Raw genomic sequence first — 17190 nt, 5'->3', positions numbered from 1 at the left:
CAGTCAGATGCCTCCCTGATGGTATTGCATGATGGATAAGTATCTGCCTGTACTTCTCAGCATTGAGGAGACCATTAATTCTGACCAAATCCACAACTCCATTTGCAGAAATGTAGCCCCAAACTTGCAAGGAACCTCCACCACGCTTCACTGTTGCCTGCTGACATTCATTCATGTACCGCTCTCCAGCCCTTCGGCGAACAAACAGCCTTCTACTACAGCCAAATATTTCAAATTTTGACTCATCAGTCCAGAGCACCTGCTGCCACTTTTCTGCACCCCAGTTCCTGTGTTTTCATTCATAGTTGAGTCACTAGCCTTGTTTCCACGTCGGAGGTATGGCTTTTTGGCCGCAAGTCTTTCATGAAGACCACTTCTGACCAGACTTCTCCGGACAGTAGATGGGTGTACCAGGGTCCCACTGTTTTCTGCCAATTCTGAGCTGATGGCACTGCTGGACATCTTCCAATTGCGAGGGGAAGTAAGCATGATGTGTCTTTCATCTGCTGCAGTAAGATTCCTTGACCAACCACTGCATCTACGGTCCTCAACGTTGCCCGATTCTTTGTGCTTCTTCAAAAGAGCTTGGACAGCACATCTGGAAGCACAGCTGTGCTCAGTCTTGCCATGGTGTATGACTTTTGACAGTAAACTGTTAGCTGAGTTTGGCTGTTCCTCACCCAGTTTTATTCCTCCTGCACAGCTGTTTCTGTTTCAGTTAATGATTGTGTTTCAGCCTACATATTGAATTGATGATCATTAGCACCTGTTTGGTATAACTGTTTAATCATACACCTGACTATATGCCTACAAAATCCCTGACTTTGTACAAGTGTACCTAGAATAATTGATGCTGTTTTGAAGGCAAAGGGTGGTCACACCAAATATTGATTTGATGTAGATTTTAATTCTGTTCACTCACATATCATTTTGTTAATTGATAAATATATTGACATGTCTATTTTTGAAAGCATTCTTACTTTACAGCATTTTTTCACACCTGCCTAAAACTTTTGCACAGTACTATATATATATATATATATATATATATATATATATATATATATATATATATATATATATATATATATATATATATATATATAATGGTGTGTGTATGTTTATGTGTGTGTGTGTGTGTGTGTATATATATATATATATATATATATATATATATATATATATATATATATATATATATATAAAATCAGATCACACAACTGCAGAGGGGGCGGGAGATGCAACCGACCAGAGAGGACTGGACATAGACGGGGGTTGCAGCAAAAAAATATCATTTTACTACCAAAGTCTCTTTTAAGAGCGACCCAAATCATCTTTAAAAAGCTGAAAGTTTAAGATATTTTTTTTTAACTATTTATTTTCAGAATGGGATAGGGCAACCCTATAGTTCAGGCAGAAGCAGCACAGCAATCAGAATGGCGAGTTTTGTATTGATTTGAATAATTTTGTTTTTATTTTCACTACTTTAATTAATCATTGGTGTCTGATTCAGACTCATTCAATATCTCATGTGGAAAATGCACCCTACCACTCAGACACTACCCAGATCAGGTCGCCCAGTTCAGGTCCACCCCTTGCGCAGCTGTGTGATCAGATGCAGAATATTTATAAAAGCATCTCGACAATTCCTGCCGTATGTTTCTCTCCACACATTTGTCCAGGTACGATGGTATTGTCTCTTCTGCTGTGCCCTGCATTATCTTAAGTTGCTTCTTAACACTGGCCCAGTAGTTCTCCACGTTGTCCAGCCGTAAACTGTAAAGTAACAGTATTGCATAATGCAAATAATGTCTTTCTCGCCACTGTGAAGCAGTAGCACAAATCTGGTATGGATAACCCCTGTCACTACCCTGGATAACAAAGGACGATTTAAAAAAAAAAAAAAACAGCACTGTCACCCGACACTGTTGCTTGTCTTGTGAGGAAGGGTCTGCGTGATTTAGAGGCAGACTCATTTGTGTTGTGTTATGATGAAAATAGCCAGTAATTTTTCACTTTAAAATGTAATTAACAAACGAAGAATTACCAGAAATATATAACGAATCAAATAAAGGAAAACTGCAATTTCAATGGCAATATTCCATTCAAAATCTATAAAATGACATTTTTTTCATGTATGCATTTGTGTGTTCATTTTTAATACAAAAGTCAAGATCTGACTGTTTAAAACGTGGTATCAAAAGTTCTTAAATTGATGCAATTGTAAGTGTCACAATTGTTGTACATCTCATTATATTTCTGCCCCTTTTTTACAAATTTATGCAGGAACGTCCAAAATTACATATTCATCTAAGGTTGAACTGCAAAGAAAAACTGGTGCCACAAAACACCCCTAAAAACCCACTAACAGCATTGCGCTTGTTTAGTACATTTCACCCTAGACTTCTGACTTGTTTGCAACTATTGTGTCAGCCGTAACACTACATCTATCACATCTATCAAAAGTGTTGCTTTTCCAGATGGTATGCCACCCTTGTGTCTTTGGGCTCATGAACCAGGTAATGGAGGAAAACTATTTATTTCAAAATATTTTATAGCCGAGAGGATTATTATAGTTTGTTTTATCTAAACCAGAAGGTACTGTATAGGCATGACATGACTTGTTCATCATTAGGCCTGCAATTTTATTTTCTCCCAAAGGCCTCTGGTATGTCACAACTGAACTTGAGTTTCTCCTTGACAGACTTTTCATTCAACCTTCTTCAAGCAAAACAAAACCTTAGCCAGTACATGAATGAATATTAAAATAACAGGTTTTGTTTTTAGAGAATGCGCAGTTCCGTCACGCAGAGAATGGAATGCAATGCTTTAAGAAAGTGCATTCAACAGACATAATCAGGTGGAAAAAGGTTGTAAAAAATGCCAGAAATTATAACACAAATGTTGTGTATGTTTCAAGTTTCCTTAGAGAAGGCTTGGTAACAAAGGGTTTAGTAAGTAGCCTCTCACTGCTGAAGGCCTGGTTTTGAACCCTGGTTTCCAGTAGTTCACATAAAAAATAAGCTTTTGGTTTAAATACACAACTTCTCAAACTAATTCACAGGCCCAAATGTGGCAGGCCATAATTTAGATCCATTGGCAAGGATTAATAAGTGCTTGGCTTTAGCTAGTGCTGTTGTTTTTCACCTATTTGAGTACTAAAATAATAGTAATTAAAAAAAAAAAATTGAATAAAAACTAATCTGGCATTACCACTGATACAAAAACTGAACCTAGTTTTTAGATATTGCAGAATTTCAGAATTGTCCGCTTGTGGTGAAATGTGGTCACTGCCCTCACTTACAATGTGACATCAAAATGTGTTATGCATTTGTATTTACTGTGAAAACTTAATATAGGTATTATGCTGTAGTACTAATTTACTGCAGCTCCCAATAATATGTTCAATGTTATACTGGCAAGCCTTCTTGTTCATCTGTCACTCTATAAAGTAAACAAGCAAAACAAAAATGCTGAATAAAAATCATTTGATTTGAACTTAGCCGTCCACAGTCAAAAGTTCTTTTTACAGTGTAAAACAGAGTAAGTGCATTTTACTTCTGTACAGTATCTCTTTAGTGATTCAGTCACTATTTGTTTTTGCTTTCAGTGAATTTTATATTACCATGGTACTGTATATTAATTCAAGTTTGGAACTCAATAGATTAAGAAAAACACGATAACAACAGAGTTGCTTTACTAGATGTTAGGATTTTCATACAGTCTTGTCCTATTTAATTTATAATCAACTGTAAACTGCTTCTGTGTTTTAACGGAAATGGTTAATTGTAATGCAGAAATACGTTTTTTTGTTTATCACTGCAACCACCTCAGAGATTTTCACAAAACCTTGATGAAATGGTGTGATGTTTTTTTTAGTGACATACAGATTAGTATGAATATAGATCATGAGTATTTGTAATTAAAGATTAAGAGTTTGCGGAGTTGCCTGCCACAATGGAAACTGTGATTCACACCCCTAAAGAGAAAGGTGATTCTGTGGGACAATTTTGCTAGATTTTTTTGGCCAGTCTTTAGGCTTTTTTATTATTGTGTGCTTGGCGCTCCTCTTTTACAGTGTTTGATAGCTTCCAGATTTTTGGGCAGTGTTCTTGTTCATTTTTTTAATCCTCACAAAGGGCCTAGATGTAATAATTGTAATAGAGCTCTTAACTGCTTCTCTGTGAGGTTGATCATTGTCAGATTTAAGATGTTCCTGTGCCTTGGTGGGGATGCATACTGTACTGCATCTGTTTCTGTCACTGTAGTGGATGCAACTGTACTTGGCAGGAATTATTTTATCTCTGCTTGGTAGCAATAGGGAACTCCCACTGTCTGGTTGACCACTAACTGTATAACTTATAACTTATGGCTTATTCTTTCTCACTGTTTTGAGAGAATATATGTGACAAACAATATTTAAATAATGGTTTTGGGGGCAAGGTCATGCATCAGGCTAATTAACTTGGTTTGTAATTATTAAACAAATTAATTATGTTTGTCTCAGATAATTAATAAATAAATAAATAAATAAATAAAAGCACATCACATAATGGGCATTGGACAACATTCTCCTTGACTGAATGGCAGAATGGAAAAGAGAAATCTTTTGTTGCTTCTGCTGCCAGCATGCCTAATTCAAGCCAATGCAATTCAGCCTCTTAAGAATCAGATGAATGCATCATGGGCAATTTAGTAATCAAACTGAAAACCATTGCAAAAAGATGTTAAGCAATTTTAGCTACAGGTCAAAATCTCTTCATTTTTCCCATATGGAGCGAGTGGTTAATTTCATTTTAAATGTCTTACAGTCATAGTTGAGCTTTAAAACCGATTGTTCACTTCATTTTAAATGTCTTACAGTCATAGTTGAGCTTTAAAACTGATTGTCACAAGGTGAAGTAGCTGGAACGTACAGTATTTTCTTAGCAATTATCAACAATCTAGTCATCAGTATTTAACAAATGCAATATAGAGGACAATGATTTTACATGTGCTTACTGCTTCCTTTTCAACTTTGCTCAAGAATATGAACAAAATTAGCAGCCTGACTTTGAGCCAAGGTGAGAAAGTTTGTAGTTTTGTGAGCAGGTCAGTCCAGGCGTCATTTCTTTTATTTTAAGAATGTAATTCTTTCCATCTGTAACATGGGTGTTCTGTTACTGTGTGGGTATCCTCTGAGAAATGAGAGAGACAGAGGGTTTGCAGCTGAAACACTGCACAGTTGCAGTTGTTGGTGGACACCACTAGGGTACCAGCAATGGTAGTCCTAGTGCGGAAGGATATATATACAAACATGCACATAACTACATACAAAAAAGGCAAAACACTGTACAAAAAAAAAAAAAAAAAAAAGGAAATATAAGTTGGCCAAGCTCGGGCTATGCGCTACCCCCGCTACACCAGGAGGTCCCGCACCAGGAATCTTCTTCCTAACACAAATTAAATATACTTTTGTAGGATTGAAATTCCCTAAATTATCCATTTCTAAAGTGTCAGTTATACCGGTCTGCACACAGTCATAACCCTTAGCTCACCCTGGTTAACCACACAGCCCTGATGATTATTCTTCTCTTTCACCTCCAGGCTTGCAGAAGACAAAACAAACAAAAGAAGAACAAAGGACTGGCTCTCCAGACCCTTTTTAAAGGCAGATGACCAGGGTTCATTGATAATCAATTAGTCAATTAACTCCTGGCCATCTGGTGCACATTAAGCTTCAAAACAGCAGGGAGGGGAGTCTAACCTGCCATATCTAGTACAAACTTAGTTTTTATACAATTAAACCAATGTTATTTTTTAAACCATACAAAAATATATTTTATTTACAAAACTCAAACAAAACACATTATTCACAGGGGCAGTCCTCACCCCTGCCACACCATGTTTCATGAGATCGTTCTAGTGAGATTTTTTTTTTTTCTGTAAACTATTTCCCTCTATTTTTACTACCAAAAGGAAGTCAGTAAAATATTCTCAGAAGAGAGTTGTTGTTTAATATTCTTACGATGTGTCTAAATTGAAAGGAACTGAAAGACTGGTCTAGGTTACGAGATGATTTTATATTGAGCTTATCAACGTATGTTGGTGGATCTTGTGCTTTTTAAAGGTAGAAATGTGGAACATAGTTTTAATGGCAGTCTTAGTAGCCTCCTCAGTATATTTTCATTGATAATAGCTGTGTAATCTTTTGAAAGTTTTTTTGATAAAACAGTAAAAAAAAGTTTCAGTTAGGATGCTGTCCTCTTAACAGCACTGCTCATTGTTTTTTCAGCTAAGAGTTTCCAGCATTATTTTGCTTCTGTTTGGATGGAAATATGTTTAAGTATAAAACACCATGCCTTTCAGTTTTTCTTTTTGTTTGCTTTTTTTTGCTTAATTGAATGATTAACAACAGTAGACAGTGAGTCATTGGTCAGGCTTCTGTGTTTACAAATATTTGTAAACACGTACACTAACTGGAGTAAAGTAAACTGTACCAGTTATTGAATGGCTAAAGTTTTAGTTGTTGTAAAACACATTCTGTACCTGTTTAAACCTTACACTCTACAAGCTGAAGCCCCAAAGTGTCTTTAAAGAATTGTTAATTGGTATGCTGTTATTAAGTAATGTTTTGTGCAGGTTAATACATACCTGTATCTGTTTATTGACTAAAGTAGCAACTGTGCATTATAAAAGTTGTTTATAATCTAGCTGTAGTATCTTCAGTGCCCTATTCTCAAGGCATTTAATTGAGTTATGTAATTTACACCTTTTAATTCAGTGTCTTGGAAATAGGACCCACTGTGTAATACTTGCATGGAGCAGATTCTTCCAGTTCTGCTCATACAGTAACATTGAAATTGTTTATGAATCAGGCATGTCTTTATTTAACAGAAGTAATCTGATTAATACTACACTATGAAGTTTCACTGTGAGTTTTGGGATTATCATAGTCCCTGCAATTGATGCTTAATAAAATAATGGCTTGCGTGCCTTGTTAAGAAATCTTGCTTTTGTTCTTTTTAGTGTAAAATCCTGGAAAGGAAGCTCGAAGAGGAAATGGTGTTCACAGAGTATGAGCAGATCCCAAAGAAGAAAGCTGATGGCATTTTCACCACGGCAGTGATGGCAGACAACGCAGAGCGAAACCGCTTCCGGGACATCGTTCCCTATGAGGAAAACCGTGTTGAGCTTGTGCCAACCAAAGAAAACAACACCGGCTACATCAATGCCTCCCATATCAAGGTGAAGAAAACACCCTAGATTTTTTCTTTAAGTTAATTTTTATTATTTTTTGTGGTGCATGTGTTTATAAAATTCCCTTCATTGTAACAGCTGGAGACTAAAGCTTTTCAGAAGTCTCTCATGGGCAAAGAGGCATCCCAGTCCTATCCCAGGCCTTTTTTAATAGGAATAAGTAGTGCATACAGTCTCTCTTGTTTTACACTATTAAAAACATTTAAGAATGGATACCAAAAAAATATATATCCTACCAGTATTTCCAAACATACTAATAAACTACTAAAGAAAAGTCACCAGGAGATAGTAGGGTCTTTTTTTGTGCTACGCAGTATAGTTTTTACTATACTTTTATATATATATATATATATAGTTTAACTCCCTCAGTATAGTCTCCCAGTATTCCTCTCAGCCAACTGCACCCCCTTCAACACCTTTACAGCTTTCCCTAGCCTTATGTAAGTGGGGGGTCTCTGATCACCCTAAAATATCTGTTGGCCAAATACTGTATCAGAATAATGTTGTCATTATCATGTATTTCATTGTGCATTCTATTTAGAAATAGCTTTATTAATTCAAGTATTTCAGGTGCTTTAACTGAGAACTAACTGATCCCTGTTCTGACTAGATACCATAAATACTACAGGGGGGTTGATAAAACAGAAGTTTCGAGCATCAGACATTATTCAAGACAAAAAAAATATGCAATAAGGTGTATATACAAGATAATATATGGTACAGTATATAAAAAAGTATAGCAGTAAAGCTCAACACCAACAAAAGGTTTGAACTTCAAGGGTTAACCAAAAGCAAGTTTTTTTTCTTTTACTGTGTAACTTTTCTTTATATCATAAGCCTGTTACAAGTTATTTTATAATTTTTGGAATACAATAAAAAGAAAAAATGAAACAAAAAGGTACTTTTAAGTGAAGCCAACAAGGCTCAGTCAAGGGATTGTTTTATACCCTACAGTTCACATAGCACCTCGGCCACTGGTGCCTGTTCCGGAGAAGGTAGTAGCACGTTGCCTGTGGCAGTCTCTAGAAAGATGTTTATAATTCCTTTATGAAGCCTGGTGTCAGCTGGCAAGTGAAGTCTGCTCTCACACAGCCCTGTTGTGTGGAGCCAGTGCCTGAGGCTGTTAGCTGACTCCACCGAGCAACAATACAGGGATCACACTGAGCAAAAGGCAGTCCTTTGTAATTGCTGGCTTGCAAGTGCTGCTTTTACCAGTAGACGCATAAACGATCAAGATGCTATTACAATAGCATTAATATGAACAAAACACATCTGCTCATGTTGTCTAGTGTGTAAACACTCCGATACTGGTTTCATTTTCATTGCTGTACAGCATGCAGAGCAGTTTGTGCTTGATGAACTGTGTCAGAGAGCTTCCAGCAAGTTTAGAAAACATAGACTTATGCAATGCATGTGTATAGATAGTGTATCACCTACAACTTCAACCACCCAATCAGAACTCCATCATCTTTGATAATACTGAAAGAAACTAAACAAACCTCAAGAGCAAGTCATCTTCATTAGTGGAGTTATTTTCTTTCAGAATGTGTAATGCATACAGGTTTTATTCATGGCATGTGTGGTTTCTGTTTGTAAAGTGTGGATTGCATTTTGTGCCAATCTGTACTTTCGTTGTTCACTCCAGCTACACCATAGAAATTTAACTTTGAATGAATACTATACTTGAAAACTAGTAGTCTTCATGGCTTACTTATTACTTGTTATTACTTATTTTTTGGGCACCTAGAATGAATATATAGCCTTTCACTTGTTACAGAGCTGCTTCACTGACAGTCATAAAAGAAAAAAAGTTCTTGGTACGTGTTTATACCATGTTGTGTACTTAGGTGTGGTACTCTGTGATTGAATCAGCAGGGCAGCATGTGAGTGTGGTGTTTTGTTTATTTGCATATGTACAAAGTGTTTGGAGGGGTGGGGGTGTATATTTCCCTTCTTGATGCTTTTGTGGAGGTGCTAAGTATCTAGTAACAGGCTGCTTTTCCACCACTAAATTAAGACGACCCATCAGATTAATGATAGAGTATTCCAAACCAAGACCAGCTGCCTCCCATTCCTTATTGTATTGTTTTCATTTAGTGCTTTCATTCTCTAGTGCAGTGTTATTACAACAGGGATTTTAATTATAAGTAAATACCATAATGATTTATAATGCATTTATTTAATTGGGGCTAGTTCAGTTAAACTTGGTTCTTATAACTATTCAAAATATAAGGGGCTTTTATCATCAAGCAGGCAGTGCGGTTCAGCAGCTGGTGGAAGGAAGGCTTCGATTTAACACTTAGGGAGGGGATGCAGATGTCTAACACCAAAATGTGCATTTGTAAATTAAAAGGATATAATTCAGTTTGATGTTTTTGGGGGCTATAGAGTAAAATAGGCACTGCACCTTTGTACCATATTGGTGTTGCACCATAAACAATTTGTTGCTAGCTACCACATACACAAGCACACCCTGCTTTATTGCTCAGAGTGAACATACAGTACTCCAAGCCAATCTCTAACAGCACTGGAAATAAAGCCCAATTATGGGAACAGGCCAGCAGTGGATCATGTGGCAAAGCAGTGATAAGATGGACTGACAGCGACTATGCTTTAAATTCTCAGGTGAACATTCGCAGCGAGGAGTGGCACTACATTGCCACACAGGGGCCCCTGCCAAACACATGCCAGGATTTCTGGCAGATGGTCTGGGAGCAGGGAGTGAATGTCATAGCCATGGTTACAGCTGAAGAGGTACGTCAAAGCATTACTGATGATGATTTAAACAAAAAGCTTGAAGCAAAACTACATTGCAATGCTCTGCACGGTTGTATTTCAGACTCTGCATCATCTGCAATGCATTCAAAATGGAAAATATTTGATTTCAAGATTGCACAAGCAGTATTGTCACAGAAATGGGACACAGACACACATATACAAACTACAGACACTAGGTGGCATGCAAATAATTTTTTGATGTAGCCATTGGAGTTGGAAAGACGTAATTTCTTTGACTGGATTGTAAGTTTCATCATGTAAATGTATTTAATCCACATTCTACCTACATACACAATGTTTGGATAAAATTGAATTCATTTGATCTATTCCATCTAATAAATATTAATTATACTGTATTTTACTAGTGTTTGGGTGACAGAACTGCAAAGCAGTTACAATTAGCTTAACTATATAAAAAAAAAAATCTAGCGTCTCCAATGGAATAATGGGTTTTTTGTTTGTTTCTCATACACGAAGCTCCCTCTACTTGCAGACACGGATGCTCAAATTGCAGTCTTTGCACAGTGAAAAAGAACACTGAAACTTATGTCATATGAATTAACTTTTTCAATTTTTTTATTTCAGGAGGGTGGAAGGCCAAAGAGCCATAGGTACTGGCCTAAACTAGGCTCCAAGCACAACTCGGCAACCCACGGCAAGTTCAAAGTGACAACCAAGTTCCGCAGAGATTCTGGTTGCTATGCAACTACAGGTTTAAAGGTCAAGCATCTTTTGTCTGGGCAGGAGAGGACTGTGTGGCACTTGCAGTACACTGATTGGCCTGATCATGGTTGCCCTGAAGAAGTCGCAGGATTTTTATGTAAGATTTGTATTGCATTTGTATTTTACTCATAATTCCTTGGACTCTTATATTGTATTCTCTACTGTGTTGTATGCAGAAATAGTTATTCATGGATTTATGTTCTAATTTTTATGATTTTATTCAGCCATTTTGTATTCAACAGTTTTTACCTTTTATTAAAAACTAATTTTAATCATTTAATTTTGGATGAGTGTGCATATTATGTGGAAAAAGAGTGAAGTTAAATTTCTAGATATAGAATACATTATGTATAGGCCAAATGGATAATAGTAGAATGCACCTATAGGCCATGGAAATTCAATGTGTATTAGTTAGGATTATTCATTGATATCAAACTTTCATCCTGCACTAGAAATTCATTTTCAAATGTAAAATATGTGAATTAGGATTGACTCTTCATTACAAAAAACATTTGCTGCCAAGTCTTATACTAAAGACTTCGAGGTGTAACTAACATTTTTATATTCATGGTATAATGGACCTTGTTTTTTTGCTTTACAGCCTATCTGGAGGAGATTCAGTCTGTGCGTCGTCACACCAACAGCATGCTCGACCCCTCAAAGAGCAACAATCCTCCCATTGTAGTGCACTGCAGTGCTGGGGTGGGCAGGACTGGAGTGGTCATCCTTACAGAACTGATGATCGGCTGTTTGGAACACAATGAGGTCTGTAATAAACAGCCTACTGCTCTTTGTCCTTTTCTTAAAATGTAATTGGTTAAAAATAGGGCGCTTTTTAAAGTTTTTGAATAGCTGATACTCTTGGTCACCTTTTAATCTTGGCATCGTTCTGTGGCCAAAAGTTTTTTAACCTCTTGTCATATTCCAGAAACTGGCAGCAATACATACTTTAAATATGCAGTGGTACATTTTTTCTACATATGCATTTTCCTCCATGCTTACAAGCTGTTCTGGCAGAGTTTCTCTCACCATGCACTATGCCTAGTTTGTGTCCTGTAATTGTGATTAAGCACTCCAGCTGCTTCATCAATGCTGCTGAGGGTAATAATGCATTGCTGTGTTAATGCATTTCTAGCATTATCCCCACCTTAGTTTAATGATTGCATGTAATATAGGACAGTCAGTAAGCTTTATGTTTTTATCACATATAAAGAACTATGTAAAATTATTCCCATCACCTCATACTTTTTCTAGAGCTGTCCCACTAAGCACTGTTTTTCTCTCTCTTCCAGAAAGTGGATGTCCCCATGATGCTGTGGTACCTCAGGCAGAAACGCATTTTACTGGTCCAGACTATCGCCCAGTATAAATTTGTCTACCAGGTTCTCATTCAGTTCCTCAAAAACTCCAGGCTAATATAGACTTGGGATCACTCTGTCTGACATTTGACTGCTATTGTACTTTAGTCCTAATTACTTCAAACCTAATTAATAGCACATTGTTACATATAATCTGTCTGAACATCAATATATTATTTGATGTTCTGACATTAAGAAAATATGCTACTTTCTTTGTAGCAGGCTTACTAATGTCATTCATAATTTGCATACTTTTAAACCTTCTGAATAACACTTATTAGTATAGTAAACTGAAGTATTGTGCTCTCAGTCTTTTCTAGTGTAATATGTTAATGTGAAAGCTTTTTATACTGGATTAAAAATACATCGCAAAGTACTTCATATATCAATCAAGCCATTTTGTCAAATAAAGTTTATACTGTTATTTTCAGGCAATCATGTAAAAGTAATAGGTATTCCTGTTACAGACCTCATTTCCATTTTTTTAAGACACCTTAGGGCCAAATTCAGTTAACTTTGAGATTTTTTTTTTTAGCAAAATAGAAATATATGCAATGTCAGTGAGGATGCATGCAATACAACAAAAACAATAAATTAACACATTATTTAGAAAAAAATGTAAAAGATTATCTATATATTATATTGCATCCTAAGCCTTGTAAACCAGCATAGCCAATAAAAGGGGGCAGGTTCAGTTGACAACTATAGCAAAAACAACTGTCTCCAGTCTTTTGGTCTTAACATTTAATTTGACAAAATAATACAAAAATGTGCACTTTATGTTTGCAGAGTATCCTTTATGCATGTCACTACTGTCCTTGTGCTAAAAAAAAAAATAATAATTGAAACAATGATACAGGTCTTGCATTTCCCAATGTCACCTTTAACCTCTCTATTTGAATTTACGATAATCACTAAAGATATTTGACTAGTTTTTACTAGCATTTGATATTCACCATTCAGGTATTGTTGCCGTCTGTGTTAGCTATAATGCTGTTGCCATTAAATAGTAATAGAGACTTTGATCAGTGGCATTAAAATAAAACATTTGAACAAAAATGGAAAAGCAGACATTAATGATGCAGAAACATACATGTATTTACTGATTCACAATTGATTTTTTAAGTGAAACTAAGGAAGAGAACATCACAAAAAACTACAGGACGCATTAAATTGGGTGTAAATAACTGTAATTGGGAGGAAATGCCATGTACCTGGTATCTGCAGTTCAGATGTACTCTGACTACATTTTAATGAAATGTAAAATCTTTACTCTGACAATTTTATTTGTAATTCAAATTTTACACTATGCATTCCTACATTTTGTCTGACTTAACTGCTTTTGTGTGTTCTTACTCATTGTTGTTTTTTAAATACAGACAATTGTATTTTATTACTTTGTAGTAAATGTAAATAACCGATCAAAACTGCCATATCAATGCAGTACAACGTTGGAACCAAGAATACATTGTCTACATTGATTATTTCTATTTCTAAATAGAACTATTACCCATACTTCATGTCTTATTAGCATCCAATGGATCACAATGATGCAGTTTTATTCAATTTTTTATGTTTTCGTTTTATTTATTTGAGCTACGCATGGCTCTAGAGATAGGGCAGGGAGCCTGAGTTCATTTTAATGAATCAATTAACCAGTCTCTGAACACAAAGTTCCCTTGTTTTAGATGGCCTCTGGACCAAAACTAAGTCACACAAACACATAACCAGCCTTCTGGCATTGTTCTGTCTCCTGAATTATGATATGAAAAAAGGAGGGGAGGCAAAACCTAATGCAATAGCCTTCACTACATATACATTAAGTTTGTTGTGTGGTCACAATGCTGTCTAATTATTATTATTATTATTATTATTATTATTATTATTATTATTATTATTATTATTATTATTGACATTTTTAAAAGGCAGAGAATAAGAGCCTATCATCTGAACACTAGCCTAAAAGAGACTAATAAAAAAAAAAAATTCTGTCTATCTTTAATGTATGTGATATCAAGAGGATTATGTGTGATATGGTCAGAATGAGTTGTTATGAACTTTGTTTTAATATTATAAAATCTTTAAACTATGCATACTGTTTTTATACTCTAATGTATAGCTACTTGATTCGATATGTAAGCTCATGATTGCCTGCTATATAAGTGAGATTTTTTACAGTATTTTTTGCACTGTATCCAGATGCATTTCTCTTCTATTTTTATTTTTGTTTAAATATTATGACTCATGCCTTCTCACAGGTATAACATACTGTAACGTATGAATTCACAATGTTATTCAAATTTTGTAAATCGTTTTTTGTATATGTTTTTACTTTAGTTTCCTTGTTTTCATTGTTGTAACAAGTCTTTTTGTAAAATACCTCTATCATTCTTATTCACAATATGCAATAAAACATTACACTGTTTAACAATTTTTTTTTTTTTTTTTTTTTTGTGGTTCCTGGGTAGTAAGTGTTATTTCCTAATTGCTTATGCCTCAAAAGTATAGAAAATGGCTATTATTCCCCACAAACTTTGCTTTTGTGACCAGGACAGTGATATTTTAAAATGTACCTATTTTCCAGAACATTCCAGATAGATTCAGTGCTGAGTAAACTTGGAGTAACTTCTAGAACTTTCTAGAACTTTCCAGTAATATAAATAGTAGTATAAATACAGGGGTCTTAAGCCCACCAGTTCAGTTTAGTTCCAGCTGCCTAAGTGGATACGTATCTGCATTTTTCTGAGATGGCATCAAGAGGCTGCAAGCATCCGGCAGACGCATTTTCCTATGTCTGCGGCCAGTTTATCAAGACAAGAGCGAAAAAGTCAAGGCATATTTCGGCATGCCTGTCGGGGATCAAGACAAACCCTGGGCACCTCATTTCACCTGCGAGCACTGCAAAAAAACTCTGGAAGGTAAGATGGACAATTGTTGCTCGAAATTTTATGTTATAAAATTTGTTAAAATTTTTTAAATTGTAAAAGTTTTTAATTTTAAAATATTTTACAATTTTCAATGTTATTGAAAAAATATATATGAAAAATGTTGCGAGAATCTCTTACACATTAGTCATGTGTGAAATAAATGTCTTTTTGTAGGATGGTACAGAGGGGAAAAGACAGCCATGAAGTTCGCTATCCCAAGAATTTGACGGGAACTCACTGACCACTCAAGCAACTGCTACATCTGTATGGTGGACCCTTCCAAATGTCGGTCTGGCAAGAATGCACCTGCTCTCATGTATCCGGACCTTCCTTCATCCATCGCCTCGGTGCCACACTGCCATGAGCTCCCCGTACCCACTCCTCCGGAGAGAGAGCAGCCGTCTTTAGAAGAGAGCAGCAAGTCAGAGAGCGAGGAAGACATTGTAGATCCAGATGACAATTTCAGAGGTGGAGCTGAGGAGAGAAACCCATACTACCCCAACCAAAAAGACCTCAACGACTCGATTAGAGATCTTCAATGCCAAGCTTTTGACGTCTAGGCTCAAGCAGTGGAACTTGTTGGATGAAAGTGTGCAAGTCGCAGATCAAAGGAAGCGTCACCAAACTTTTTCCAGCTTCTTCACCCGTCAAGATGGGCTCTGCTTCTGCCACAATGTGTCCAGTCTGTTCGAGGCAATCAGAATCGCCTGTAACCAGAATAAGTGGCGCCTCTTCATTGACAGCTCATCCAGGAGCCTCAAAGCCGTGCTGCTCCATAATGGTAACAAGTACCCGTCTCTTCCCCTGGCTCACTTGGTGCACCTCAAAGAGGATTACAACAGCATCAAGCCCTTGCTGGGCGCCTTGAAGTATGATGAGTACGGCTGGGAGGTCATAGGAGACTTAAAAATGGTGGCATTCCTGATGAGTCTCCAAGGCGGTTTTACCAAGTTTCCCTGCTATCTTTGCCTTTGGGACAGCAGGGACACCAAGGCGCACTACCACAGGCGGGACTGGCCATAGCGGACCGAGTTCTCTGTGGGGAGGAACAACGTCAAGTGGGAGCCACTGGTGGACCCCCGGAAGGTGCTGATGCCACCACTGCACATCAAATTGGGCCTTATGAAACAATTTGTCAGAGCTCTAGATAAGGAGTCGGCAGCCTTCAAGTACCTTCAAGACTTCTTCCCTAAGCTGTCTGAGGCAAAGGTCAAAGGCGGTGTCTTCGTCGGACCACAGATAAAGAAGATCCTGGAGTGCAATGAATTCCCCAAGAAGCTCACTAGTAAGGAGAAAGCGGCTTGGAACAGCTTTGTCGCAGTGGTTCAGGGCTTCCTGAGCAATCACAAAGCCGAAAACTATGTGGAGCTGGTTGAGACTCTGGTGAAGAACTATGGCACACTGGGATGTAGGATGTCCCTCAAAGTCCATATCCTTGATGCTCATCTTGATAAATTCAAGAAGAACATGGGAGCATACTCGGAGGAGCAAGGTGAGCACTTCCACCAGGATATACTGGACTTTGAACGCCGCTACCAAGGACAGTATAACGAGAACATGATGGGAGACTACATTTGGGGGCTGATTCGTGAAAGTGATTTACAGTATAATCGTAAATCTTGAAAAACTACTCCCTTCTAAATCTTTTGAAGTCATTTTTGTATTACTTTAGTATAAATACATGTTAATTTGGATTCATATATTGTTTTTTTCTGACTTTATATGAACAAAAAGACACAAATTCGCCCGTTTTCTCATTGGAAATAGGTACATTTCAAAATATCACTGTCCTGGTCACAAAAGCAAAGTTGGTGGGGAATAATAGCCATTTTCTATACTTTTGAGGCATAAGCAATTAGGAAATAACACTTACTACCCAGAAACAAAAATTGTGTTACATAGTGTTATTTGACTTTTCCCTTGTCTACTGGATACTGTCTCTTTAAAAAAAAAAAACACAGAATAGCTGCAGAAATACAAGATTATAAATTTGACGGCATCTGTGACAGTTACATGTTTTACTTTTTTTGCATGGATCAGGCTACAATTCTAGGTAGTGCATGTATATTATTAAAAATTGTATAGTACATAAAATAGTTTTTTTTGAAAATAGTGTGATCTGGTCTTTAAGTTAAATATTGGTGGGGTTTCCACGCAGCTTAGAA

The 17190-nt window shown here is 36.6% G+C and overlaps 1 protein-coding gene across 1 annotated transcript in view; it reads left to right on the top strand.

The window, feature by feature from the left end:
* LOC121315970 (tyrosine-protein phosphatase non-receptor type 14-like) overlaps positions 1 to 14523 on the top strand; it is a 109359-nt gene extending 94836 nt beyond the window's left edge. Inside the window, exons 15-19 of the mRNA XM_041250613.1 lie at positions 7009 to 7227; positions 9865 to 9993; positions 10603 to 10837; positions 11342 to 11505; positions 12033 to 14523. Of these exons, the coding sequence (XP_041106547.1) occupies positions 7009 to 7227; positions 9865 to 9993; positions 10603 to 10837; positions 11342 to 11505; positions 12033 to 12161 (876 nt within the window). The 3' untranslated portion in view covers positions 12162 to 14523. The remainder of the gene's footprint in view (positions 1 to 7008; positions 7228 to 9864; positions 9994 to 10602; positions 10838 to 11341; positions 11506 to 12032) is intronic.
* The last annotated feature ends 2667 nt before the right edge of the window (positions 14524 to 17190 follow it).

The sequence above is a fragment of the Polyodon spathula genome, chromosome 5 (assembly GCF_017654505.1).
Source record: "Polyodon spathula isolate WHYD16114869_AA chromosome 5, ASM1765450v1, whole genome shotgun sequence".
NCBI classification, from domain to species: Eukaryota; Metazoa; Chordata; class Actinopteri; order Acipenseriformes; family Polyodontidae; genus Polyodon; species Polyodon spathula.
This window is presented reverse-complemented; position numbering and strand designations above follow the sequence as displayed.